Source organism: Fusarium verticillioides, chromosome 10, assembly GCF_000149555.1.
Source record: "Fusarium verticillioides 7600 chromosome 10, whole genome shotgun sequence".
Taxonomy (NCBI): Eukaryota; Fungi; Ascomycota; class Sordariomycetes; order Hypocreales; family Nectriaceae; genus Fusarium; species Fusarium verticillioides.
The window spans coordinates 872,888-897,399 of record NC_031684.1 but is presented as its reverse complement, the minus strand read 5'-3'; the positions used below and the strand labels follow the sequence as shown (position 1 = coordinate 897,399).

General features: G+C 49.0%; 13 protein-coding genes and 1 non-coding gene across 15 annotated transcripts; 9 read left to right on the top strand and 5 right to left on the bottom strand.

Moving 5' to 3' along the window:
* The first annotated feature begins 429 nt into the window (after window positions 1-429).
* On the top strand, window positions 430-1,783 carry FVEG_08798 (hypothetical protein). Its single transcript, XM_018897682.1, has one exon. The coding sequence runs from the start codon at window positions 549-551 to the stop codon at window positions 1,641-1,643; it is 1,095 nt and encodes a 364-aa protein (XP_018755403.1). The 5' UTR covers window positions 430-548; the 3' UTR covers window positions 1,644-1,783.
* A 275-nt stretch (window positions 1,784-2,058) lies between these two features.
* Window positions 2,059-2,132, top strand: FVEG_16441. The gene has a single exon. It is a non-coding gene; the product is annotated as a tRNA-Val (tRNA).
* Window positions 2,133-2,943: 811 nt separating this feature from the next.
* Window positions 2,944-3,779, top strand: FVEG_16442 (hypothetical protein; the record flags this gene model as incomplete). The annotated part of the gene is made up of 4 exons (XM_018905670.1): window positions 2,944-3,100; window positions 3,151-3,359; window positions 3,409-3,510; window positions 3,549-3,779. 4 exons carry the CDS (start codon window positions 2,944-2,946, stop codon window positions 3,777-3,779), a joined length of 699 nt encoding a protein of 232 aa, XP_018755404.1.
* A 17-nt stretch (window positions 3,780-3,796) lies between these two features.
* On the top strand, window positions 3,797-4,694 carry FVEG_16443 (hypothetical protein). Its single transcript, XM_018905671.1, has 2 exons — window positions 3,797-3,891; window positions 3,940-4,694. The coding sequence occupies exons 1-2, from the start codon at window positions 3,802-3,804 to the stop codon at window positions 4,651-4,653; spliced, it is 804 nt and encodes a 267-aa protein (XP_018755405.1). The 5' UTR covers window positions 3,797-3,801; the 3' UTR covers window positions 4,654-4,694.
* A 683-nt stretch (window positions 4,695-5,377) lies between these two features.
* On the top strand, window positions 5,378-6,282 carry FVEG_08800 (hypothetical protein; the record flags this gene model as incomplete). The annotated part of the gene is made up of 5 exons (XM_018897683.1): window positions 5,378-5,461; window positions 5,515-5,710; window positions 5,772-5,882; window positions 5,933-5,978; window positions 6,027-6,282. 5 exons carry the CDS (start codon window positions 5,378-5,380, stop codon window positions 6,280-6,282), a joined length of 693 nt encoding a protein of 230 aa, XP_018755406.1.
* Window positions 6,283-6,988: 706 nt separating this feature from the next.
* Window positions 6,989-7,447, bottom strand: FVEG_08801 (hypothetical protein; the record flags this gene model as incomplete). Its single annotated transcript, XM_018897684.1, has 2 exons — window positions 6,989-7,222; window positions 7,292-7,447. 2 exons carry the CDS (start codon window positions 7,445-7,447, stop codon window positions 6,989-6,991), a joined length of 390 nt encoding a protein of 129 aa, XP_018755407.1.
* A 985-nt stretch (window positions 7,448-8,432) lies between these two features.
* Window positions 8,433-9,041, bottom strand: FVEG_08802 (hypothetical protein; the record flags this gene model as incomplete). Its single annotated transcript, XM_018897685.1, has 1 exon — window positions 8,433-9,041. The coding sequence occupies one exon, from the start codon at window positions 9,039-9,041 to the stop codon at window positions 8,433-8,435; it is 609 nt and encodes a 202-aa protein (XP_018755408.1).
* A 2,048-nt stretch (window positions 9,042-11,089) lies between these two features.
* Window positions 11,090-12,299, bottom strand: FVEG_08803 (hypothetical protein). The gene has a single exon (XM_018897686.1). It carries the CDS (start codon window positions 12,260-12,262, stop codon window positions 11,207-11,209), a length of 1,056 nt encoding a protein of 351 aa, XP_018755409.1. The 5' UTR covers window positions 12,263-12,299; the 3' UTR covers window positions 11,090-11,206.
* Window positions 12,300-13,016: 717 nt separating this feature from the next.
* FVEG_08804 (ADP-ribosylglycohydrolase) lies at window positions 13,017-14,674 on the top strand. The gene has a single exon (XM_018897687.1). The coding sequence runs from the start codon at window positions 13,047-13,049 to the stop codon at window positions 14,049-14,051; it is 1,005 nt and encodes a 334-aa protein (XP_018755410.1). The 5' UTR covers window positions 13,017-13,046; the 3' UTR covers window positions 14,052-14,674.
* Window positions 14,453-17,045, bottom strand: FVEG_08805 (hypothetical protein). 2 transcript variants are annotated; one of them, XM_018897689.1, is made up of 5 exons: window positions 16,952-17,045; window positions 16,152-16,895; window positions 15,663-16,097; window positions 15,204-15,609; window positions 14,453-14,996 (listed from the first exon to the last, which is right to left on the bottom strand). In XM_018897689.1, the coding sequence occupies exons 2-5, from the start codon at window positions 16,871-16,873 to the stop codon at window positions 14,538-14,540; spliced, it is 2,022 nt and encodes a 673-aa protein (XP_018755412.1). In that variant the 5' UTR covers window positions 16,874-16,895; window positions 16,952-17,045; the 3' UTR covers window positions 14,453-14,537. The 2 variants fall into 2 exon arrangements, with proteins under 2 accessions (XP_018755412.1, XP_018755411.1); XM_018897688.1 differs by having other exon boundaries at window positions 16,152-16,888; window positions 16,952-17,008.
* Window positions 17,046-17,636: 591 nt separating this feature from the next.
* On the top strand, window positions 17,637-18,618 carry FVEG_08806 (oxidoreductase). The gene is made up of 3 exons (XM_018897690.1): window positions 17,637-17,946; window positions 18,002-18,370; window positions 18,424-18,618. The coding sequence occupies exons 1-3, from the start codon at window positions 17,642-17,644 to the stop codon at window positions 18,563-18,565; spliced, it is 816 nt and encodes a 271-aa protein (XP_018755413.1). The 5' UTR covers window positions 17,637-17,641; the 3' UTR covers window positions 18,566-18,618.
* Window positions 18,619-19,532: 914 nt separating this feature from the next.
* Window positions 19,533-20,570, top strand: FVEG_08807 (hypothetical protein; the record flags this gene model as incomplete). The annotated part of the gene is made up of 1 exon (XM_018897691.1): window positions 19,533-20,570. One exon carries the CDS (start codon window positions 19,533-19,535, stop codon window positions 20,568-20,570), a length of 1,038 nt encoding a protein of 345 aa, XP_018755414.1.
* Window positions 20,571-21,514: 944 nt separating this feature from the next.
* On the top strand, window positions 21,515-22,441 carry FVEG_08808 (hypothetical protein; the record flags this gene model as incomplete). Its single annotated transcript, XM_018897692.1, has 1 exon — window positions 21,515-22,441. The coding sequence occupies one exon, from the start codon at window positions 21,515-21,517 to the stop codon at window positions 22,439-22,441; it is 927 nt and encodes a 308-aa protein (XP_018755415.1).
* Window positions 22,442-22,662: 221 nt separating this feature from the next.
* Window positions 22,663-24,394, bottom strand: FVEG_08809 (hypothetical protein; the record flags this gene model as incomplete). Its single annotated transcript, XM_018897693.1, has 4 exons — window positions 22,663-23,683; window positions 23,736-23,771; window positions 23,835-24,012; window positions 24,067-24,394. The coding sequence occupies 4 exons, from the start codon at window positions 24,392-24,394 to the stop codon at window positions 22,663-22,665; spliced, it is 1,563 nt and encodes a 520-aa protein (XP_018755416.1).
* Window positions 24,395-24,512: the final 118 nt, after the last annotated feature.

The following is a 24,512-nucleotide window of genomic DNA, read 5'->3' as shown; positions in this document are numbered from 1 at the left end:
AGCCGAGAAGCGAGATGCTCTTTAGCGACTTTTCCTTTTTGATGTTGGAATATTTCGTATTCCCAAGGGTTCTAGCTCGTGTCAAGAGACTACTTGCCGGATCTGTACTAATGCGTGTTTGAAGTGACAGTCTTGTCTTAATTTATCCCCGCGCTAGGCCTCGATATCCGTGCTACAGGGCTAGCCAACATCACAGCCACCACGGTTATGTCACAGCGGTATTGAGGCGCCCGATGGTGATTGGGCATCTGTACTAACATGGAACTTCACTTCATCCCATGATGGACCGGCGTAATGATGTGCGGAGGTATTCCCCAAGCGGCAGGCCCTGTAGGTTAAAGATATGCTTGGAAATAGGATTGGAACTAGGCATCTTTCGGATTTGTTACGACAGATCCAAAGCTATCGTCATGGCTTCACAGTCAAGACTTCTCAATGGCCAAGTCTTGTGGCCCTTTCTGAGGTCCTCGCGTTTCCTAGAACCACATATCCATCAATATAAGTAGTCGGATTTGCTGACGAACCAGAATGGCAAATCAACAATCAACATGCTTCAGCTCAAGAGATTACCATGGTCAACAGCCGCCGTTGCTCTAAAGGCAGTCATTGTTCTCTTTAGCATCCTCCTTTGCTACCAAGCCTACACATTCTACGGCGAATGGGACTGGCCGAAATCTTTTAGTCATGGCACCACACAAGATCCTGTTTCTCTTGTTCACCCCCATGGCGGAAGCCAATGTTTACCCTCACTGAACTCCTCCCTTTTACTAGAGGCAAAGACGATACGGAATGCATGCCGACATATGCCTCTATACTCATCCTCAGACGTACGAATCGGAAGAGTCACCGCACACTTTGGCTCGGTCCAGGAACACTACCAGAAAGCGCTGGCTACGCATGTACTACATAGCATGATCCATGGTAACGAACTGGAAGTTATGTGTACTCCAGTTGTTGATTCGCTCTGGAACAAACCTGCCTTCATCTTGTCTCTCCTCTTGAAAGAGATGGTGAAGCCTACTCGAGAACGCTTGGAATGGCTGTTCTGGGTGGACCGCGATACCCTCATCCTCGATCAGTGTCGCCCTTTGTCGAGCTTTCTCCCACCTCACGACGATAAGTCGGACGAAAACGAAGACAGAGATGACTCAGAACCCGAGCGCAGAGACGAGACGAAGTACGACGATATACATCTCTTGGTGACGAACGACTGGAACGGCCTTAACAATGGCGTATTCTTCGTCCGGGTTAACCAATGGGCAATTGAACTGTTCAGCGACATCGCTGCCTTTCGATACTACAGACCCAACGTCTCGCTTCCATTTACTGAGCAAAGTGCGATGGAGATCATTATGAACGAACCAAAGTTCAAACCTAATGTTCGAGTTGTCCCTCAAGAGTGGTTCAATACTTATCCTAAAGGGTCGCCCACAGACTTCGTTGAGAACGCGGATGAGGATGGTTTGAAGGACTATCATGCAAGACGAGGGGACTTTCTACTACATTTTGCAGGTCGTGGTGGAAGAGATGCGCTGATAAATGAGTGGACAGAGATGTTGGAGGGCACCAGAAGTATATGGCCTAAAGAAGAGGTTCAAAGGAATGCGACGACGGGTATTCGGGGGTTCTGGTCCGGGCTCTGAACTATAGAGATGAGAAACGATCTGGAACAGGTTTTATTAACATACGCAATTGGATTTCATATCACTCTTACCCTCAATTCATAAGTCTATTATTTGAGTATACACATATTATATTATAGAAAGAATAAACTGGTTCGCATATGAACTCCTGCTCCTCCTGTAATTACACGGGACGCATTTCTGACAGCCCCCGGCCTGGAGGTGCATGTATCAAGACAGTCTCAAACAAGACCCTATAGCCAAGAAGAAGAAACATATTTATACATCTTTGTATAATGGGTGAATTGTAAGGACTGCAAGGTCTCTCCTGGACCGTGAGCGCTATCGTGTTTGCAAGCTGATCTGAGTAAAACTAGTCAGCGGCTATGGAGAACTTCATCCCTAATTACAAGTCCAATCATCATCCATTTGACACGGTTCCGTGGTCTAGTTGGTTATGGCATCTCGTTAACACCGAGAAGGTCCCCGGTTCGATCCCGGGCGGAACCACGTTTTTTGCCCTATACTAATCGTGCGATAGGTTTTTTTTTTTTGCCCCGGTTTGGTGCTGGGGACATTCCCAGGAGGACGAATCTTGGTTAAGTGGTAAGGTCCAAGGTGAAGCGGCAAGGTATTTTTTGTTTTTTGCATTGAATGCCCTCTGGGTATATGAAAGCCCGTGGCTTGAGACACGTCCACCAACGTCTGCCTCGCCCATACCAAGCAACTGATGAGGCTTGCCTGGAAACAGGACAACGCAGACAGCCATAGAGAAGAGACATTTGGTTGGTACTTGGGATCTGCAATCAGCCTGCCAAGTCCGGTCCGGTTGTCGAGGCCAGACTCTTGGTGGCGTGAGGCGCACGAATGAACGTGGACTTGTTTCGCTAAATTCATGGCGTTCAATAACCATAAAATTAAGTCTTTCAGCCTCACAGGGGAAGGCATGCTGCTAACCCATTTGCAACTCACCAACGCTCGTCAAACTCAGCCCTACCATTAATCGTCTTTGTCTTGGGACCGTACCATGCTTCATCCGGCAGCCAGAAACGAGCTGGTGATGCGTGACATGGAAAGTTCCGCTTGGAAGAACTCACACGATAAAACTGAGGCTGAAGAGCTGAAAGCCCTGAAAGGGAGGACTGGATTTGGGCTGCAAGTGGCTGGCTGCGACGATGTTCTCGGTCCTTGGCATCTAACCACGAGTGCAGTACCTCATGCGAACGATGGCCAGTTTTGAATATTCAATACAGTTGTATATCCCCCATTCATCAGATCAATCTTCATTCATTGCTCAACACTCACTCAGCAAGGATCTGCAATGAACGCCTTTTCATTTTCCATACTCCTCGGTGCCCTTCTCTCGCAAGCCGATGCTGCTGAGCAGAAGCACATCGATGAAGCCTGCAATGATGTTTCGGGAATCATTGGATGTAGTAGCACTTTTACGCATCCCGACTACCCGAAAGCCATTTATAGTAAGGCAACGCAGCTTCCAACTCTTTCCCAACTAACATCGATGATACAGGCGGCAACGGTGTCCAGACTGATACAGAAATTGTGCCTAAAGAAGTCAATATCTGTACCGCTGTCGAGGAGGCACTTGGCAGTCCCGACTTTGTGAATAACGCCGAAACGTATTGCTCTTGTCTCTCAAATGCCAAACCCAGCTACGACGGTCAGATCAATGCGCACTTAACGCAGGGATACCTTGACGTGATATCCAGGGAGGAAACAGTATGTCAACTTGATCGTGTCATACGCGTAATTCTCTGACCGTTCAAAGTGTCTTTCCGACAGTGGATACAGAGTAGTGACGGACAGAGCATCGGTGGTTAGGAGCCAGCTTGCAGCAACAAATGGGTGGACTATCCTTCGAGCCCCTGAGGTATGACAGCCCATCGACACGATATTGTCATTGTGCAGCCACTAACAGGGTTCCAAATTGACGTAGCGGCGTACAAGAAGCTCGCCAAAGCGGTAATGTCCTGCTATACAGGAACGTCTGGCGGCCCTAAAGTTCGTGCCTTTTTCGCCAGCTACGTTCAAAACTCATACAGCATCACCGAAAGCGATTTCGTCGGGATGCTCAACAAATGGGTTTCCTTGTTTGACGCTCTCAGGGAGAAGACAACAGATGTTCAGACCTATTCGTAACAAGTTCAAGCGCGTCTCAAGAATGTCTCCGCCAAAGTCAACTCAGTCAAGGCCAACGTCTGTAAAAACAATGCCTGTAAGGGAACGACGCCATCCAACGCGTTCAAGAAGTGTAAGAAATATTGCATCAAGGAATGGAACATTGACTAACTATCTATAGATGCAAGCACGATCACAAGTCAAGAGTCTGCAAGGTGTCCCCAGTGCTGCAGGGAAGTCACTCGCAAACATTCCCAAGATGAAACAGGTTACACAGAATGCTATCAAGTACACCACAACTCCGGCAGATGAGGCCTACTATCTGATGTTGATGAATGAATATCACATCAACTCTTTGAGAGACGTGATAAAGGCATTCAGGGTAACTCAATATTTCCCCCAGGCAGCAGATGACTTAAAAAAGCTCACTGGGACTTTCAACCTCATCAGCAACCATGCGGGCGCCGCAAAGACTGCTGCCACGTCCATCAATCAGATTCTGTCTGTCAATTGGGCCAAGAACTCTGAGCTTTCCAAGACGGAATCTGGCCGCAAAGTCCGTGATGGTCTTATCAGCATCCAGAAGAGCTTCAGGAATGATCTGAAAGGCCCCCTTGAAAATCTCATCAAGGCCAACAAAGCAGTAGAAGAAATCCTCGTTCAGCTACATCTTCGGAAGAAGAGACTTGAGACTTCGTCTGGGGGTGTCTCTTACAGCCGCTGGATCGAGGCTAAAATGCCTGTGCCGTGCAAGAAAGAGGAGACATATTATAAGGCCATTGGGGGCATCGAGGGGAAAATGACCTACCAGGAAGTCCAGGCTTGTGAGTTTGGACCGCAAAAGGTTCCATTCATTAAAACTGTCATTCCATATATGAAGTATCGCTTTGTTTGATACCCTGTCGACCTTTGATGGAGCATCGTTGGATAAGGCATTCACGAGGTGCATGGGCAATTCGTTTGGGGATCTATGGACTCATGCAGACCAACAAAGGCTTTATAGAGGCTTTGGACTTAGACGAAGAATGTTGAAGATCTTTTGTAATAAATTTGTTGCTCTCTGCCCCCATTGTCTGCTGGTCTGTGACGGAGAGTAAGTCCAATACCACGTAACCATGACATGATCTCGATTCTCCAAGGTCACTCGCCAATTACTGGCTACTCACGGCTTAGCCCTAATCTTATCTTTCACCGCTGTCTTTGCTTTTCATCATCTCCCATTCTTTTTGACGTCCCGTGATACCCTATTACCCCATGAAAACACCAACCCCGCAAACTGCTCCATGATCCGGGGAGATTCGGGGCGCTAGTCCGGGCCGGCTGCACACCTATTAGCTAACGGTTTCCTCCACAGTCGAGAAAAGTCTGAGTTTTAACTCCTGCACTTAGACGCCACTGCATATGGAAATTAATGCGGTAGTAGTCATGGGTTAACTATTACCTAAATGTTGAGACGCGGGTCGAGGGAAGGGAAGGGAAGAAAATTCTGCAGATGCAGGGAGGATGAGGATGTATCTATAAAAGGCAGTCATGCCAAGTCTTGAGGCTCAGTGTTTTGTAGAACAACTTGATAAGATTTGATAGCCTGAGATCTATCGAAAAGCCGAAAAAAAAACATCATGGCCACCAAAAGTATTGAAGAGATCCGCTCTCACTCACCGAGCCCTTCGGCTCTGAGTCTGGGCCAATGCATTGGCAATCCTGTACGTCACCTACCATGTCTTCTACCTAAACTTCAACTAACGGAAGTGAATAGTCCCCACTGGCCATGGGCACCTTCGCCACTACGCTTCTCACTCTGTCCTTGTCCATGATGGGCTTCCGTGGAGTCGAGACCCAGACAATCTTCATTGGCAACCTTTGCTTCGCCGCTGGCCTTTGCATGTTTGTCTCTGCTCAGTGGGAGATGGCTCGCGGTAACACCTTCGGCTACTCAGCGTTGAGCGCCTATGGTAAGTGACTGAAATGAAACTCGAGGTAGGAGTTGTGACCCAACGCTAATCAATTCTCTAGCTGTTTTCTATGGTGGTTACGGCGTCATACTGTGCCCATCACTTGGTGTCCTCGACTCTTATGGTGGGCTAACACCTGAGTATCACAACGCGTTGGGATTCTACGTTCTGAGTAAGTCTCTATTGATGCACCTATTGATCCGACAGCTAATCTTCCTGTAGTTTGGGCGGTCTTGACACTGTTTTTCATGCTTGGATCCGCTCCTATGTAAGAGTTCTGACATCCTTTGATATTCAGAAAGCTGACAAACTTTAGTAATCTGGTTTCCTTCGGCATTTTTACCACTATCTTCTTCTGCTTCACCCTTGACGCGGCCTCCAACTTCGCCCATGCGGATGGAAAAGTCAAGGTTGCAAAGAGCCTCATGAAGGCTGCCGGTGTCTTTGGCTTTGTCTCCGGTCTCTTGGGATATTACAGCTGTGCGGCCGCTATGTGCGCTGATGCACTTCCATTTGAGCTGCCTTGCGGGGACACATCAAGATTCTTCAAGAAGACTCGCAAGCAGTTGTGATTTCTTTCAGGGGCATATCGCAAGGACTCATGATACAGTAGAGATATGAAGACACCATATTATATATATAGACCGTCTATAAACTGTGATGAGGCTACCGAAATCTAAAAAACAATTCGATTGAGCATCAATGGCTAAGGAGTGTTGAGCCACTGTCCATTAGGCCAATGCGCCATCCACCAGATATCTCGTCCTCCTTGTTGCGGCTAATCTTAGCTTCACTGGATTATTGAAACAACACCAGCTACTGACCAAGAACACCATGTGAAGGTGTCAGCCATCAGTCTGGTGCCTCCGCAGTGATGCATCTTCGGCAGTTGTTGGTCGAAACAGCAGTAAAAATACTCCAACTACTCATAAAAGAGTCGCCGTGAGGCTGTCCGTAGCAGGTAGGCGCAAGCCTTGCGGACTATTCGTCTTGTGAAGCGCTCTCCATGTTCGTGACGGATATCGTGAGGCGGAATACCCAGTTATGACCAAGATAAACGTGCTGTACGGCCACCACTCCCAGGCTTGTATTGCCGAAGGATGAATGCCGTGATTTGGGTTCTCAGGGAATTCGGTGAAAGGTCCAGGTCTGAATGATGGGACTCACAGGGCCCTCGGGATACCGTAAGGTCCTGGCGGGCGCTCAAACGAGACGGTAGTCGTTAGGCCCGTTGTGATGATTGTTGGACTCTGGAACGGTTTTTGTCAAGAGCCTTTTTCACGGCAGGGTTCCTGAGTCCGCCGCCAAACTTCTCCGGGAGTCGGTCATGGTCGCAAAATGAACACTCCTAGAAATGGGGGCCTTGGTCCCTTCGTCTGCCTCGCCTAGCATTTGGCCCTCTACCCAAGCCATTTTGTCGCCGGCGCGAGAGAGCTCTATCTCGCGAGGAAAGATCTTTGCGGTGTCTTTATAGGTTGCGCTAGCCGTGAAGACGTCGTTGATCAACTCGATCTTCCGGGAGTCCCTCCCTGTCTGTTGGCGGGATGATTGGCTTCGCCCTGGGATTCCATGGTGACTAACCATTAGATTCGTAGGCAGACAAGTCTTCGGCGTCGATATTCCTGAATTACCACTTTTCATTGACCAGTCGTTCCACGAGAATTCTGACTCTGGTATGACCGGCTGCAAGGTTGCCGGGCCCCAGGAATTGCTGGGCACGAACTCGGATTTTCCCATCATCCTCCTCAACAGCAAAGGAAGCGAACCTGGCACCTCTTTCTTTCAAATACTTATCGCGTCGTATCAAATGAGAAATAAATACGTTTCTTCGACTTGAGAAGACGTATGGGAGTCCTTCTCATACCAGTCCTCAGGCCATCCCTCCTTTCGGAACGGGATGCTCGTCAATCGATCGGGAGTATTTGTTGATACAGGTGCGGCGTCAGCTGCAGCACAAACTTGGGAGGGATCCTCGATTGGAAGTTTCTGTAGGTCCTACAAAGACGTGAGTTGTATTGAGATTGCATTTGCTGCTGTACTCACCGTCAAGACCTGCTAGACAAGGTTGGCCATGTCACTGTCAGAGGACGACATTTGTCATAAAGTTTCAGTATGGAGAGGCTTTGACGGCTGAAGATGTGCTCACTTATGGTTGGGAGATTGCGTACTTGTTCAGGGATTGAGTTGAATGATGTTGAAAGAGAATTTTCTAGCCGTTGTTTTGTGTGTTGGGAAAGCTGAGGTGTGAAAATTGTGAGTTGGGAAACGGCAGAACAACAAAAACAATCCAGAATCATAGCAGGCCCACAATGAAGCAAGTAACTTAGAAATAATGGTTTGGTCAAGTGTATCACTCGCTGGCACTGGCACTGACTGATAACTGCCACATGCCGGAGCGACACGTTACCATTCAATCTACCTGCAAGCACATCGCGTACTTCAGAAGATTTCTGTCTGATGCTCCGCATTTATCGAGAAAATGAATGACAGGTGTTTAAGACTCTCTGGGTGTTTATTATTGCAACCAGTATTCACCATTTGGCTTACGCCATCCACTAGAAACTCGGACATGTACTGAAACTGGCCAACGGGAAAGCTCTCATGTCAAATCAATAGGCATTGGTCCCTCCTAATGTCTCTGTTAAAGTGATCCCCTATGCCACCTCACGAGATCATCACCATCGGTACAGGCGGCGTCGGTCAACCTCGTCCTTCTCCCCTTTCAGTGATTGCGGCCGCAGAAGGAGTTTTGATTGTTTACATTCTGGTATCCCACGCTGACATGGCCATTGGAATTATCCCAGCGTGCCCAGCCTGCCTTGAAAGTACCACATCGGCTGCTGACGCTCTCCTGGATCTGCTGGCGAACAATCGTTGCGCTGCAGGTGGTGCGTCCGGAAGTGTTGTTACAAAAGTAACTGGCAACCCTACCCGAGATAACGTAGTAGTGATCGCGAGGCTGGACAGTGTGACCACTACCGCACCCATCCCTCAACAACTTGACTGTGAGGTCGGCATCATTGCGATTAAGTGAGGAGCCCTCACAGGTGACTCGCCAGCTCTGGCGCTTGTCCAAAGCAGATGAGGCATCGGCGTCTTCGCCTATCGGCTCAAGGTTCATGTCAACCTTGGTATGATGGGCAACCCCATCGTCGTCGATATGAACCCGGTAAAATCCGTCTGGGGTATCGTCAGGGATAGTGAAGCCCTCCTCCACAGAGGCCCCAGGGACATCGAAGCGTTTCATGAGCTTCGAATCCTCGGCCTGGGGTACGGCGAGCCCAAAGGCCGAAGAGGAGAGAAGTGCCGGGACGAGGATTGAGAAGTGCATATTGACTACAAGTATTGCAATTGGGTTGAAGTAGCTGTCTCTGCAAAGGGTATGACTTTTAGTAGCAGGTGTTTGAACTGTGAGATGCTTGAGCTTGCTGTAGTTTTCTACTTGAAGTCCCTAACTACTTATTTATACATTTCACGAGGCCGCAGTCATCGTGGGCTTGAAGTCGGATCCAACATGACATGGGACATTGAACCTACACAAGCATAACACCAACCGTCGTTCCTTCCATAACGAGTTCAGGCCGCCAACTATGTACGGTGGTAGGGCAAGGATATGATGTTTTCTTGCGGCACAAAATGCACAGTAGAGGGGCGACTTCGTGAAGGTTCAAGCAGCTTTGATATTCAGACCAAGAACAGAAATCGCCGCCTTACATAATGAGGTAGCTTTGCTGTCCGGTAGGTAAGCGAGCCAATCGTTATGACACGGGATCTTGGTGCTTCCCGTATATGTGGCTAGAATAGGAATTGCCCAGAGTCACCAAGCGCAGAAACTGTTACGGGTCTATCGGCATCCGAGAAGGAGAGCATCATATGGTATTCTGGACCCCTGGAACGCTTTGATGCAACGGCGTGGTGTAAAAAAGGGTACAGTGGATCGCTACAGGAAGAACCCCAATAAAAAAGACTGCTGTGCCATGAGAATGCTGCGAGTCAATAGCCGGTACGATTTTACCGCGGCTCGTTCCCGGGAGAGCCGAGCATCAAATACTGTTCGATTGCAGGCGTTCTAGAAAAAGTCCTAGCGAGATAGATTTTAACACTGGATATTGTAGCTAGAGAAACATGATAAAGAACACATACTTGGCGAGAGTCTATCATTGCTGAGGCAGATAGCTCAAAGCCAGTCAGGAGAGTCCAGATGTCGATGTGATAAGTTGAAAAGCATCAGATATAACTGGAGCACATGCTTTATCGCCTCTACAACCCCCCTCACCTCTTGCTCAGGTATGAATGTTGCCGCGCCGTCTTGGGCTTACGCCAAGAGCTGTAAAGAGCTGATATAGCCTGAGTATGAACTCACCTGAAGCTATGCCAGGTTCGGAAGCTCAGTATTTAGCAGCGCGCCAGTTCAAAGCCTTTTTGAGCTTGGCAGAAAGGAACATAGTGGCAGTCCAAAAGGGTACCACTAAGGGCATACTCGCACATGTGACATGATATGGTCCTGAGCGAACAGGATGTTGACTTTGGGGAGAACATAAAGACAGAACTAGAATACCATATAATTCTCAGCTCTTGAGGTTACCAACACATATTTAAATATCCGAAACAGATGAAAATGTTGAGACCGCTTTAACGTAAATATAGGACACTCTGTACTGAATTTAGTTCAATATTCCCTTCTCAACTCTGACGTATTCTTGCTCTACGAGGGTTAGTTCCACTCAATGAGTGGAGAGGGAACCCATTAGCATCCGTCCAACCCTTTCTTGTTGAAACCGCCATGACTGTCACTTAATAATGCTTTCACTGACAGCAGAACAATGGAAGCGTCCAGCTCCCACCTGCCCAAGTACCGACAGAAGACCATGTAAAGTCATATGAGATGAAGTCGTAGAGATCAACAACCAAATGATTCCAAGGAGAACTTCAGATGGCGCCATGGCACAAGCCAAAGACACCCTTCCATATGACGGCTACATACAAGGCCAAGGGTCGTCAAATCAAGACTCGGGGAGAATGGCCAATACTGTATGGATGATGGGAGTATGATACCTGCAAAGCTTGAGAAGTTGATTAACCTTGACGAGTAAAGCAAGAAAGGATAAAATGGCATCCCTACAAAAGGAAGAAATCACTCTGCCTTGCGGCGCTTCCTTTGCGTATCCACAGACCCTTCTTCATCGCCTCATGGCACCCACGTCACTCCACTCGGAGGGGATACTACCAGAAGCGACCGCAAATCCAATTCACCATGAGGGGCACAATATATCCGTATCTCACATACTTTCTACAAGTTCACGAGCTATAAAACATAGATCACCTGGATAGCACGCCTTTTAGACCTTTTCGCTTCATCCCGTCGTAGTATCCTAGAAAGGGGTTTAACAATTCTTTTACAAAACTGCATTACTTTCATCTTCTCTTCTTAACATAATGAGCCTTCCCTTCCCTAAAGTTACCCACTGACTGTTGACATGGAACGAAGTCCTCTCTTCAGAAATACCTTTCGTACGCCTTTGCAGACTCTAAAACCATCTGGTCAAACGGGATCCAACCTTGGCCTGTTGCTTCAACCGCCTTAGTAGCATCGACCTTGAACCCGCCATTGGGAATACTGTAGTCTTGCAGGTAACCCTTTCCTGGTTCGCCCTTTCCAATGATCCCCTGTCTATCGGGATAAGCCTTTCGCAACAAGTCGCGATAAGCCTGGATGTTCCCAAAGTTGCCATTCCCTCCAGCGATGTACCGCTGCCCATCAGCCACTTCTTTCTTGTCGACCGCAAATACCATGAGTCGTGCAACATCGCGCACGTCCACATGAGTTCCGTTGCCAGGTCCGGCAGACGACATGTTCTCCCCGTTCATTATGCGATAAGGAACGATGGCGGTCTCACTCAACTTCTCTGGGTCTTCAGGCATAATCAGTGGCGGCCCAGCCACCCAGACCGGATTGACAGCTGTCATTGTGAAATTGATACGATCTTTGTTCTTTTGCCGGAACTCCCAGAATGCGCGCTCTGCTTTGACCTTGCTTGCGACGTAGATCTGGTGGCCAGTCACATCTGAACCAGCCTTCATGATCGCATCCTCAATTTGGTCATTCCAGTCTTCTTCCGTGTAACCCTTCTCTGGGTGCTTCGGTTTACAGCCTCTGACAGCCACGATGGAGGACACATACACAAACGACTTGACGGCAGGCTCTCTGGCAGCTGACTCGAGAATTCCGAGAGTCCCTTGTAGCGAAGAACCGATGACGTAGTCGATATTGGTGTTACTGAAGTCAACTGGCGCCGCGACGTGAGCTATCGCCGTCGTATTTTTCACAGCGTCATCAAAAGCTCCCTTCGCCATGAGATCGGGAACCAGAATTCTCGTGAGTTGGCCAGAAGAAGCGTATGACGGGAGTGCTGAGAGGAGGCTCGAGGCTGAGGACTGACTTCGTACTGCAGCACGGACAGAATAGTTGGCAGCAAGGAAAGCTTCAACGGTACGTGCGCCGATGAAACCATTTGCGCCCGTGACAAGAACGAGACCCTTTGTCGGGGACATGTTGAGTAGGAATGTTTTCGTGATCTTGGAAGAATCTGTAGAGAAAATAAAAGAGATAAGTCGATTCTGAATAGTTACTGTCTGTCTTTTGAGTCAAAATGTTGGACCCTTATCTTAGTGAACTTTTAGTCTGGCGACATCGTCCCGGGTTCAGAAATTATCTGCGATGTTTGGTGTAAACCGCCTGGAGATTAGTGTTATCGCCGATTCTAGTCGCTGTCACAGTGACATTCCAGAGGCCTAGCCACTAATCTGCAGGACATTTGTCGATCGTGGATCCACTTGTAGGGCAGAGCTGCCGCGTACATGGAAGGCCCGAAAGAATGATAGCTATCTCCGGGCCAGTGTAATTGCTCAAGATGCCTGCATCTTTTGGTGAGTTGGTGCTTCGGATGGAGAGCTCGGAGGGACGGGAGAGTTGGACAGCATTGCGAAGCACATCCGCTGTTTTAGTGGAAGGAAAGCAGACGCCGTAGGGGGGCATTCAGCGGCTGGCGCCCCACTGCCTCCGAGGGCTCATTCATTCCAGCTTTGTGCGACAGGCAACACCAACAACCGCACAATTGCACAATCCCAGTCTCCGAAATCAGACAAAGAATGTGTTTTTTGAGCAACGATCTGGTGTGGGCCTGGCTAAAACTCGTCCAGCGTTGCCTACTGCAGGCAGCAATGCATGGACCCGATTCAAGGCTGACAGGCTCAGCCCCAGCTCAGCCCCCGCTCTTTGGTTCTTCAATGAGATTTGAACCGTCAAATCGCCAACAGACAAACCCAAGCAACAAACATGCCTTCACCTCAAAACGACTCTGAATTTTCGCCTCGCGAGTCCCGCATCATCGGCGCGTTACTGGGTGTCCATGCCGGTGACTCGCTTGGCGCAACGCTCGAGTTCAAAACTCATACGGATATCGCCCGTGAATACCCTCTCGGTCTTCGTGATATCGTGGGCGGAGGCCCCTTTCGATGGTCGCAGGGCCATGCAACAGACGATACAGATATGACTCGCGGAGTCCTCCTTGCATATCACGACTACAAGGACGGCGACGACATCGCGCAGCTCGCTGGCGACTATTTCATCAGTTGGCTTCACGGCGACTGGCCAGGCAGGCGCCCGGGAAGTCGGCCTGAGGATATTGGAGGGGCCACTGCTACTGGGCTCAGACTCTATAAGCAGACGCAAGACCCTGACCGCGCCGGAGCTGGGCAAGGTAGTGCCGGCAACGGAAGCTTGATGCGCTGCATCCCAACCGGATTGTTCCAACGCGATCCCCAGAAGTTGGTTGAGGAAAGCATTCGCATCAGCAAGATCACCCACGACGACAAGAGATGCACGGTCGCGTGCGCGGCCTACAACACGATTGTTTCAAAGCTCATCGACCAAGTCGCACCCCAAGACGCCATTGAGGCAGGTCTCAATGTCGCCGAAACTCTTGAAGGAGGATCTGGTCCAGTGTATAGAGCTATTGAACTCGGCAAATCCCTCAACATAGCAACAATGGCTGCCACAGGACCTTCACCCGAACTTGGAGGGAGATGCAGTGGATACGTCCTCGAGTCACTGAGTCTCGCGATCGCTGCGGTTCTTGACACTCGCAGCCTGGAGCACGTTGTCGTGGATGTTGTTCGAATTGGCTGGGATACAGACACAAACGGAGCGATCGCAGGAGGAATATTGGGAGCTAGGGATGGAGCATCAGCTATCCCTCACCACTGGAAATCAGTCTTGCAATTTGGGCGTGAGTTCGAGAACACAGCTTTGAGTATTTTCGAGAAAAACGCAGCCGCCTAAGAGCCCAGTCCTGTCGAGTACATTGGTTGCCAACAACGTCCAGGCCAGCATAGGTTCATCAGATAATAGAGGTCCGAGGCCACATGAATAAGTTAATGCCATCTTGAGAAATGATATCTGATCACTGGAATGTACAGTGGATCGGTCATGAGCTCGAAAGGTCGACATCTGAGAGCGCTCGAGTGGCAGCAGGACTGGAAGTTACGAACAGGCAAGCCTTGTCGCCGCGCACTCCCACATTGATCTATCCATTTCGCCATCTTTGCAGCAGCTCTGTGACCCCATCGAGTGATAATAAGGGTTGACGACGTGGATGTGCGCAGCCGGTACTAGCCTGGAAATGTTAGCGATCTTGGGGAGAAAGCAAGCATCAGCCCTTGATACAGGATGTCAACACAAACTTAGGAAAGGGTATCCTAGATTTACCTAAACTTATACCAAGTTACCTAAGCTTTTTACCAAACTACTAAATACCCCCGAAGTTACCTAAAGCCGAAAGACTTCATCATCGAGGAAGGCATCCAAGTTCCCCAGGCCTGACGAGACCATATTTGCAAATTGACCCCAGCCCGAGAAATCGACTCCAGACATGCCATTAAAGTCCAATCCGCCGTTCTCGCCCATTAAGTCCGTATAAGAAGTCTTGTCGCTCGGCGTATCCATCGGTATGACATTGGACTGGAGAGCGTTGTCTTGTGCATGTCCATCCAGGAATACGTTTGGATGCATCCGATTCACTTGGCGTAAGGCCTCAACCCGTAATTCCTCCAGCAAGAAACAGTATCTTTCTGACAAGGAGCCCTTCTCAACCATGGTTGACATGTGTGATTGGCATCGAGCTGCAGCTGTAAAGTATTTGCTATAAGTCTCAGGAGGTGACGCCCATTTCTGTATCACATAGATATATAGAACCATGGCTGCAGTGAAGGCAAAATATGCAGTGACCTAATATTATGAATCAGTTGAGGTATCGGAGGAAGAATTGGTTGTACTGTGATAAGGTTGAGAGGTTAAAAGAAGCCCCAACCCCGAGGGCACATATGTGAAGAACACCAATAGCCACATACGGGCAATATACTCATTACCCTCACTGTTATCTGAGATCTTGTCTTCGGGTCAAGAGCTAGATATCCTGGAATTGGTTGTACGTACCCAGAATGCTCGGAACATTTGTCCGTTGTCGGTCATCTCATCGATCAGACCGACTGTTTGGATGGCAGCTTCGAGGCATCTTTGCACACTCTCTTGAGTTGCAGCATCGTTCTCACTGCCCCTTCTATTCTGACGTGATATCCTTGCAAAGTTGTTGAGGACAGCTTGTCGATGCGTGAGTATTATAGCATGCCAGTAAGTTAGATTCAGGACATTTCGTTGCCGTTGAACGATCGGAACGAGAAACGATGTACTGAAGTAATCGGCATCGAGAAACTGGGAGAACTCAGCTCGCCAGTCTGCGAGGGCTTTTGAGACGAGTTGTGTTTCCTCTAAGCGTTTGGAAATCGAGATTGGCTTAACTGAATAAAGACCACGCAGGATTTGGCCTATGATACGAGCAAGCCTAGATCATGAGTCAGTATACTTCTTACAGATCAAATTGAGACGAGGCATTACTTCATATGTCCAAGTGGAGCAAGCATAACCGAGTAGCCTTTCGTTGACCCAGCAAGGTTTATGTGGTCCTTAGTTATGTCACTATCGTCAACACAAGCTGGAAGCTCTGTGTCGATATCGTCATCGTGAAAGTTGCGTGGTCTACCTAGAGATACACTGAGATATGCATCAAGAGTGTAGGCGCACCAGAAGGTTCTCCGGCGGCTTTCGACTTCAATGTGGTTCAACCCGCTTATGACACCAGGTCGTTTATTTCGATTGAGCCCGATAGCAAGCGCTAGGTTTGTAACAATGCCAAACTGACTCCAGCAGTGGTTGACTCGGGACTGGGTTCCAAGGTAGTAACACTGCAGAAGACGAGCCTGAACGCTAGTGAGCCGTATTGAACCACTCTCTTTCGAGAGTTGATGCTCAGCTGCCAAGTAATACCGTGAGCTGTATCATGCATCAGCATAAGCCACAAAGCCCTGTCAAAGACAGGTACTTTACCTGAGGTCTGATGGTCCTGGTCTGTCGTTCTCAGGCATGTATACTCTAGCATGGGCCAAGATCATGAAGAGCAAAGCCACTTTTGCGGCGGAATTATTTGGGTCACGCATAGTCCCTAACGTCTCATAAAACTCTGAGAACCATTCTTGAATGGTGGGTCGGTGAAGAAACCGGTATGTTGGCATAGCAAAGTCGAAGTAGCGATCCACCAAGCGCTGAGCATCCTCTTTGGGAAGCATCATACAAAAGTTTGGATCATAGTCAGGGTTTTGAAGAGGGGCATCGCCAAATGTAAAGATACTTCCTGGCCCAGAGAACGATATTGCTTGGTGCATCCGCTTCTGAACCCTGAGAAGGAATGACACGCCAGAGGCCGGGCCGATGTAGTGACCTTGAAGATCCTCCTGAGACGGCTCAGGGGACTGCTGCACCGACGTTACAGCCCGTGAGCCCGAGCCCGTGCCGCTCTGTCCCATGAGATGAGATGACATGCCATAGTCCTGCAACTCTACACTCTGGCTTGTAGCATTTGCCATGTACTGTTGCGCCAAATCGGTAGGGCTGGTATCCTCGCTCCGAGGCATCGTACCTTGAGCCGACACAGTTATGCTCTCATTCCCTACCTCATCCGCTGAAGGTATTACCGGCAAACGACCTCTGGCATAAGCCGAGTCAAAAGTGCACGAAACCCTTGTCCGGGTACAGAACTTGCACGGCTGCATGCCATTGCATTTGATCTTCCGTCTATACAGATTAGCTTATGGTTGATCTATGCGAAGAATTGCCTAGGGTTGCGTTACTTCTTGCATCCATCGCACGCCCTGGTCACTCTGACCCTCTCAGCGTTCTTTTTCCGCTTCTTTGCTACATGTATGCTGTTGGTATCTTCTGACGGTGTTGGGAGTATGGATGAAGTCATTGGAGCCACGTCTATCCACTCGTCTAGACGTAAATCTGTGTATGCGGTGAAACTGACTGAGGCTGTACCGAACGGAAAAGAAAGGATGAAACTGGGTAAAGATTGGACGGAAAAGCGAATCCGGGGATGAGACATGGATAATTGTCCTCATAAGAACCCCGCAATCTATGTCACGTGTGTCCTGGAGGAAGGAATAGACAAGACCTGCCCCAACTGACAGAAAGATTTAGGCAACCTGATATAAGACTTAAGTAGCTTTGTATGAGTTTAGGATACCTTTTGCTTGGCTTATTTTACACCCTATGTCAAGGCCTGACGTTTTCTTGCTCCCCAAGGCTCTCATCGCTCTCATTCCCGGCATCAAACCCGGTGACAAATCCGATGGAGATCCTGGTTGGAGCGGATGAGCGGTACCTCGCGCTAGCTTCCACGTTCATCCTTACCATTCCCTGACTCGAATAAAGCCAACCTGTTGAAGCTACAAGAGGTACTTATTATCTGCGTCAGTATACGTCGAATTGAGTCTATCATTGTTTATCAATACGCTCGCAACGTATCACAGTTCCCAAAAATGGCATCAGCTGTCTCAAAGCGCCTTGAGGGCAAGACAATTCTCATCACCGGAGCATCCTCTGGCATCGGAAAGGCCACAGCCTTTGAGTTCGCCCGCACCAGTTCCAACAACCTCAAGTTGGTCTTGACAGCACGACGGATTGACAGTCTTCGTCAAATCGCCGAAGATATCGTCAAGGAAGTTGGCGATGGTGTCAAGGTGCACCCCGTCCAGCTTGACGTTAGCAAGCCTGATGAGGTGCGGTCTTTCGTGAGCAAATTGCCGGCAGAGTTTAGCGAGATTGATGTTTTGGTGAATAATGCGTAAGCCCCTCTAAGATATTGATTGATAAGGAGATTGACTGACTCTTCTTCACAGTGGTCTTGTCAAGGGCGTTGATAAGGCTCCTGAGATCAAGGAGGAAGACATCAACGTCATGTTCGCTACCAACGTCACAGGCTTGATTAACATGACACAAGCTATCCTCCCTATGATGCTGAAGCGCAACAACGGCGAGGGAGCCGGCGACATCATCAACATTGGTTCTATCGCCGGTCGCGAGCCTTACGTTGGCGGTAGCATCTACTGTGCAACCAAGGCCGCCATCCACTCCTTCACTGAGAGTCTGCGCAAGGAGCTTATCTCAAAACGCATCAGAGTCATCAGAATTGATCCAGGCCAAGTGGAGACCGAGTTCTCAGTCGTCAGATTTTACGGCAACAAAGAAAAGGCAGATGCAGTCTATGCGTAAGTTTGCACCTCTCCAGATCGTTGAAGAACCATGAGCTGATCAGTTATAGTGGTTGTGAGCCTTTGACACCGGATGATATTGCTGAAGCGATTGTCTTTGCTGCTGGCAGAAGGGAGAATGTAGTCATTGCTGATACCTTGATATTCCCAAACCACCAGGCTGCGGCTACGATTATGCACAGAAAGAGCTAGGAGCTACGTATCATAGATGAACCAAGACACCAATACAAACAGACATCCTCAAGGCATAAGTTTGCACGTAAGTTACTGGCAATTGACGTTGTTCAAGGCTCGCACGATCTTCAATTGCTTTTCACAATTGCCAAGTATTGCATGAAGCAGAAGAGGAGTGATGATAACCGGATCCCCAGGCCGCTGATCTCTGTTGCTTCACTGGCCTCTTTCAAGAATTGAAGTAGTCACTGGCATCTTCCAAGTGGCCAGTCAGATCTGGAGACAAAGCCAGCCGTTCGTCGTTAGACAACTTCGGTTGTAAGGCCATGCAGGATGACCGACTACCTTATCTCTACATGCATTGAACCTAATCTAGAGCCATCACGTATCCTACGCCCTTCCACCCGCATCCTCCTACTTTTCTCGGCAATTAGAATACTCGGGTTCGGGTATTTTTCGTCGTAGAACCGGGTCCAGACCGAGTCAGGTGCAGTTACAGTAGCGTTGCATTCGCCCAACGCCATGCGGGGGGTCAGCAATGCTCACTCTCGCTTGTCGGAAAAAGACATTCCCAACCACCTCGTAGTTAGCTTTTCCGCGATGGCTTCTAAGCCCCATGACTCGAGACGGCGTAGCATGTGCATGTCGCATTCCCGTTGATGATTATCCAGCGTCTCATCTGGATAAACGGGCATGATCCGCTGCCCATTGCAATTATTCAAGACTCCGCAGGCGACCTGGCGAATGAAAACCGGGGAAACCTGTGTCTCTCACCCGTGAGTGAGTGGAGACGACGGATTCATATCATGGTCACCCAGAGGCCAGAGCAAAACGGGAGAGCGTTATTGAGGCAAATGTCCAACTAAGCCACAGTCCCGAGGCTTTAAGTACTTGTAATCTTCCAAAAGCACCATTCTAGTTTACGTCTACCATCAATAATACACGACACTCATTCTCCTTTCGTAAAGTCGATTGAATAGTCATCATGTCATTCTATAGAGCTCCACCAAGCGGCGTCTGGGCACCAGCAATCACATTTTTCGACCATGAGACAGATACACTAGACACCGATTCACAAGCAGCATACTACTCTTATCTCTCCAAGACCGGTCTTGCAGGCCTGGTTGTACTTGGAACAAATGCCGAGACCTTCCTGTTAACACGTGAAGAGCGCAAGGCATTGTTACAGACAGCACGTCAAGCATGCGGGCCATCGTTCCCTATCATGGCTGGCGTTGGTGGACACTCAACCAAGCAAGTCTTGGAGTTCATCGGTGACGCAGCTGATGCCGGAGCCAACTATGTTCTGCTGCTTCCTCCAGCCTACTTTGGGAAGCAGACAACACCAGAGGTCATCAACAACTTCTTTGATGACGTTGCCAAGAACAGTCAACTTCCCATTGTCATTTACAACTTCCCTGTCGTTTGCAACGGCATTGACCTGGATTCTGCCACCATTGCCGCTTTGGCAAAGAAACATAGCAATATTGTTGGTGTCAAGCTGACCTGCGGAGCTGTCGCAAAGATAACGCGGCTTTCAGCAGAGCTTCCTGAGGAACGATTTGCAATCTACGGTGGCCAATCCGACTTCTTGATAGGAGGCCTGGCTGCTGGGTCTCACGGCACCATTGCTGGTTTCGCCAACGTTGTCCCCAAGACAATCGTGCATATCTATAACCTCTACCAAGAGGGCAAGTTTCAAGAGGCCATGGCTCTGCACAAGAAGGCGGCGCTGGCTGAGCAGCCCTGCAAGGCTGGAATCGCGTCAGTCAAGTATGCGGCGACTCTGAGCACAGCCAAGACCGCTGGGATCAAGGGCGCTGCAGAGAAGCTGAAGCCCAGACGGCCATACGTGGAGCCTACAGATGCTGCGAAGAAGAGTATTGAGTCGCAAATATCTGAGATGTTGGAGTTTGAGGCTACGCTCAAGCTACCGGCTGAGAAAGGCAAGTCAAACGGCGTAACGAATGGCGTATCGAATGGGATCATGAATGGAACGTCGAACGGCGTGGCGGTGCATTAAAGCGCCTATGTACCAGATGAATAGCATACTTACTCTAGGATGAAATATTGATGCAGTAAAACCGAAAAAAGACAAGTAAAACGCGTGTTCTCTCATGATCACAAAACCGGTGACGTTTTTCAGTACTGTAGTTTAGTTTAGTGGGAGTCTGATATAGTCGGGGGCCTACAGGGTGCTGCCACAGTGGCCCAGGTGCCTACAAGGAGCCCTAGCTTGGCACGGTGCCGGCGTGGTGACAAAGCCCAATTAGGGTGCCTTTAAGGTGCCTTTGAGGTGCCAAAAGTGCTCGTGCAAACACAATGACTCTTGCATTTCAACCAATTTGAACGTGCTCTAAGCGCCAAACGGCAGAATGATGTTGCGAGAATAGTGTTGGTTAACTTGAAGATAAATATTTCATTTTTAGTGACATCTCTGTATTTTTGTATTTATCTAAGCTTAAGCTATTGGCATTAGCGCGTGCGAGCTGAAAATCATTAGCGGCTTCAGCGCCTCGACGTGCCGGCTCACAGGGGCAGCGGGTTCGCTAACCTGGCTTGTTTGATAGCACAGATTCAATCGCATCAGTTTTACCTATGAAGAATTCCATTGCCTCAATCAAATCAACATCTTTGGACGATAATTTCTCTTCTATAGAAACTCTCTTCTGGGATATTTAAAAGTGTATTTTCCCCCATCTTTACTATTTCTGCCATACAAGCATCCCATGCATGATCACCCACGCTCTTGGGTCGATGATCAGCGTCAAAGCTCTGTTAACGCCCACTCGAGTATAAGCCTACAGCGCCACCTATTTATCGACAAAAAGAAAAACAAGTCGGGACGGGAGTCTTCATAAGGAAAAGGGGGAGCATTAAAACCTCTTGCATTTCCCAGTTCTCTCCAATTCGTAATAATAAATGTCTCTCATTTTGCAACTCACCAAAGTCTTTCGCTTTCTAAACATGGTTTCATCACCATTCCTCGCCGTCGCGTTAGCGGTTTTGGCCATTCGCAGCGTTAATGCTGGTCCATGCCGTCCCTCATCTGTCTCAACCACCGAGGGCTCTATGTCAAGCAGCCTGGAATCCACGCATGCTCTTTCCACCACTGCTGAGCTTTCTGTCTCTACAACGCAAACTGCAACTGGTTCTAACGCTGTCTCTTCATCTGAAACTTTGGCCGATGCCACCACGACTACCCAAACCGTTCAAGACACCACCACGACAGCCGTCGAGACCACATCGATCACTGAGCCTTCTGTCGCCACAGCTGGAGCAACTCCTGTCTCCGAAGATATCTCAACTTCTGTTACTCTGAGTGATGACACCACGACCCTCCTTGCCACCACTACGACCACTCAAGCTGTCGAAGACATTGCGACGACAGCCCCAGCTACGACAACGACCACTGAAGCTGCTGGGCCAGACGAGTGCACTCTGAACGTCGAGTGCGAGACTATCTACGGCTTGGCCAAGCCCATTTGCGATGCCGGCACTTGCGTTCCCGACAACAGCCAGCCCGACCCATGCACCAATGACAATGAATGTACTGCCCCCAGCGAAACCTGCTCGGACTCTGGTTTCTGTCATATCGCTTCAGAAGAACCAGATTATTGCGCTGATCAAAACGATTGCCTCTTGTCCGCCAAGCCTGTTTGTGCTATAGGACTCTGCGAGTGCTCCCAATCGACAAACCAATGTACACCACGATCTGATCTGCAACTCTGCCAGTCAAATGCTGGGTGTTCAGCTGGCGCTACTTGCCAGCAGGGTATCTGTGTTGATCAAGTTAACTGTGGTAATCCTTCAGATTGCGATAGCAACTTGGATATGTGTGTTATTCCTGGAGTATGTGTCTGCCAGAATGGTGTTTGTATCCTTGGCGTTTAAGGGTGATTGACTATATTGTTCCGTGCGGTTTACGCATGATAGATGCATCACATTGGGGGGGGTCCATTATCTAAACCGAGCATAATACTCATATATATTCTTCATAATATCATAATCCTACCATGTTTCCCGCCATTAGCTTCGAACCGCTCACAAAATGCGGGTGACCCTAACCGCCATCACTAGTACTCCGTATCCACTCAACAGCCCCCAAGCAGTGTCTAGAGCACATGCTTGAACAATGGCGACCTGTCTCCCATGTCAAACAGCTCCTCCTCAGTGTACTTCCGCTTAGCTTCCTCGGCAATCTTGGCCTTGCGAGCGTTGGCAATCTTGTAGCTCCACTCCAGGAGAAGGGCAACGATCAGACCAGTACCTCCGAAAGCAAGCGACAAACCAAATCCAGTGTAGTACTTAGGCTTCTCCTTCTCCAGGTACATGAAACTACCGACGATACCACCGACGTTGCCGACGCAGTTCATCATAGCGATACCAATTGCTCGTCTTGATGAGGGAGCGATGTTGTTGGCGTTCCATGACGCAGCGGCGGCTTGGATAGGATATATACCCACAACGGCAAGAACGACGGCGAAGTATGCAACTCCCTTCTTAGCTTCGAGCTCGCCGTTCAGAGAAATCATGATTGAGTAGGCGACTGTAACGATGATCATGGGGATGGCGACGAAGGGCATGCGCCAGAAGAATCGGTCCGAGATCTTGGCAAAACAAATGGCAGAAATGGCAGCAGCGACGTAAGGAGGAGCCGAGGTGAGCTGAGCGTTCGTGTTGCTGAATCCCATCGCCTTTGTGATGGTTGGTAGAGTGAACTTGGTACCGTAAGAGAGAGCAGATTGGCACAGAAGGAAGTAAGCCTGAACATAGACTCTCCAGTTTGTGAGCACCATCTTCAAGTCTTTCCAAGACACCTTTCTCTCGTCTTCGCCAGAGTAACCGCCGCCTTGCTTGATGAACATCGAGAGCTCGAGGAATCGAATTTCTTCAGGATTTAACCATTTTGAAGACAGAGCGGGAGTGTCGATAAGGAAGAAGAAGCAGGCAACACCCAAAACGACTGTAGCCATGCCTTCCAGGAGGAAAATCCATCTCCAGCCCTCCATACCGCCAACACCGTCCATCTCGGCGATACCAGCTGCGAGGAGACCAGAGAAGGCACCAGATAAAGCACTCGCGCAATAGAAATAAGATATTCTAGTAGACAAGTCCTTGGGAAGGTACCAGTAACTATGAAACTGTTAGAGTCTTCGGTGCGTAGACATTCCCTTGTTGAGCTTACCTGCACAGGTAGATAGCACCGGGGAAGAAACCAGCCCTGAGTTGCGATGTTAGCCTCACTCTGCAAGACGAGACTAAGAGTCAACAGATATGGACTTACTCAAAAATACCAAGAAGAACACGAGTCGCCATGAGACCACCGAAGTTTTGAACAAGTCCAGTGCAAGTCATGACGATACCCCAGGAGACGCATAGCATGCCAAGGTAAACCGACGGGCGCTTGAACTTCTTCAGAAGAATGTTGCTAGGAACTTCAAGAAGAACATAAGGTACGAAAACTTATTAAAAGTTAGCTCACAGTGAGAGAAAGAGTGAGTGCTGGTGTGACTTACAGATTGACAGAATGGTGTTGTACTGAACACCTGTCATTCCCAGATCCTCTACCATTCCCTCAATCTTCGCATTGCCGATATTGGCTCTGTCAATATGACATATAAGATAAAGAAGAGCAAGCATTGGCACGAGTCGAACATCAACCTTGCGGAAGACCTTCTTCTTCTGCTCCTCTGTATAACTATTGTAGAAGTCGGCATCTTCAGGTCTCAAGCCAAAGACACGAAAACCGGCAATCTCGATGGCTTCGGAGGTGTTTTCGAGATGGTCTGGCTTATGGTCGCCAACCTCAATGTCGCTCTTGGAGATTGAACTTCGAGGAGCCATGATGAAGATGCTGGTACTCCAGGACAGGCTTGTGACTGAGAGCTTATTCCGGCAGACAGAACTTAGCTACTCTAGGACTTGAATCTCAAGAGTTGCGATGCTGAATGGCCGAGCCTTG

Bases quoted from the DNA above. Each gene is read 5' to 3' on its own strand.
- FVEG_08798 (XM_018897682.1), top strand. From the start codon at position 549: ATGCTTCAGCTCAAGAGATTACCATGGTCAACAGCCGCCGTTGCTCTA.
- FVEG_16443 (XM_018905671.1), top strand. From the start codon at position 3,802: ATGTCTCCGCCAAAGTCAACTCAGTCAAGGCCAACGTCTGTAAAAACA. The intron at 3,892-3,939 runs GTAAGAAATATT...AACTATCTATAG, and splicing joins ATCCAACGCGTTCAAGAAGT to ATGCAAGCACGATCACAAGT.
- FVEG_08803 (XM_018897686.1), bottom strand. From the start codon at position 12,262: ATGTCCCCGACAAAGGGTCTCGTTCTTGTCACGGGCGCAAATGGTTTC.
- FVEG_08804 (XM_018897687.1), top strand. From the start codon at position 13,047: ATGCCTTCACCTCAAAACGACTCTGAATTTTCGCCTCGCGAGTCCCGC.
- FVEG_08805 (XM_018897688.1), bottom strand. The intron at 15,610-15,662 runs GTAATGCCTCGT...CTCATGATCTAG, and splicing joins GCTCCACTTGGACATATGAA to GCTTGCTCGTATCATAGGCC. The intron at 14,997-15,203 runs GTACGTACAACC...TCATAATATTAG, and splicing joins AAATGTTCCGAGCATTCTGG to GTCACTGCATATTTTGCCTT.
- FVEG_08806 (XM_018897690.1), top strand. From the start codon at position 17,642: ATGGCATCAGCTGTCTCAAAGCGCCTTGAGGGCAAGACAATTCTCATC. The intron at 17,947-18,001 runs GTAAGCCCCTCT...TCTTCTTCACAG, and splicing joins GATGTTTTGGTGAATAATGC to TGGTCTTGTCAAGGGCGTTG. The intron at 18,371-18,423 runs GTAAGTTTGCAC...GATCAGTTATAG, and splicing joins AAGGCAGATGCAGTCTATGC to TGGTTGTGAGCCTTTGACAC.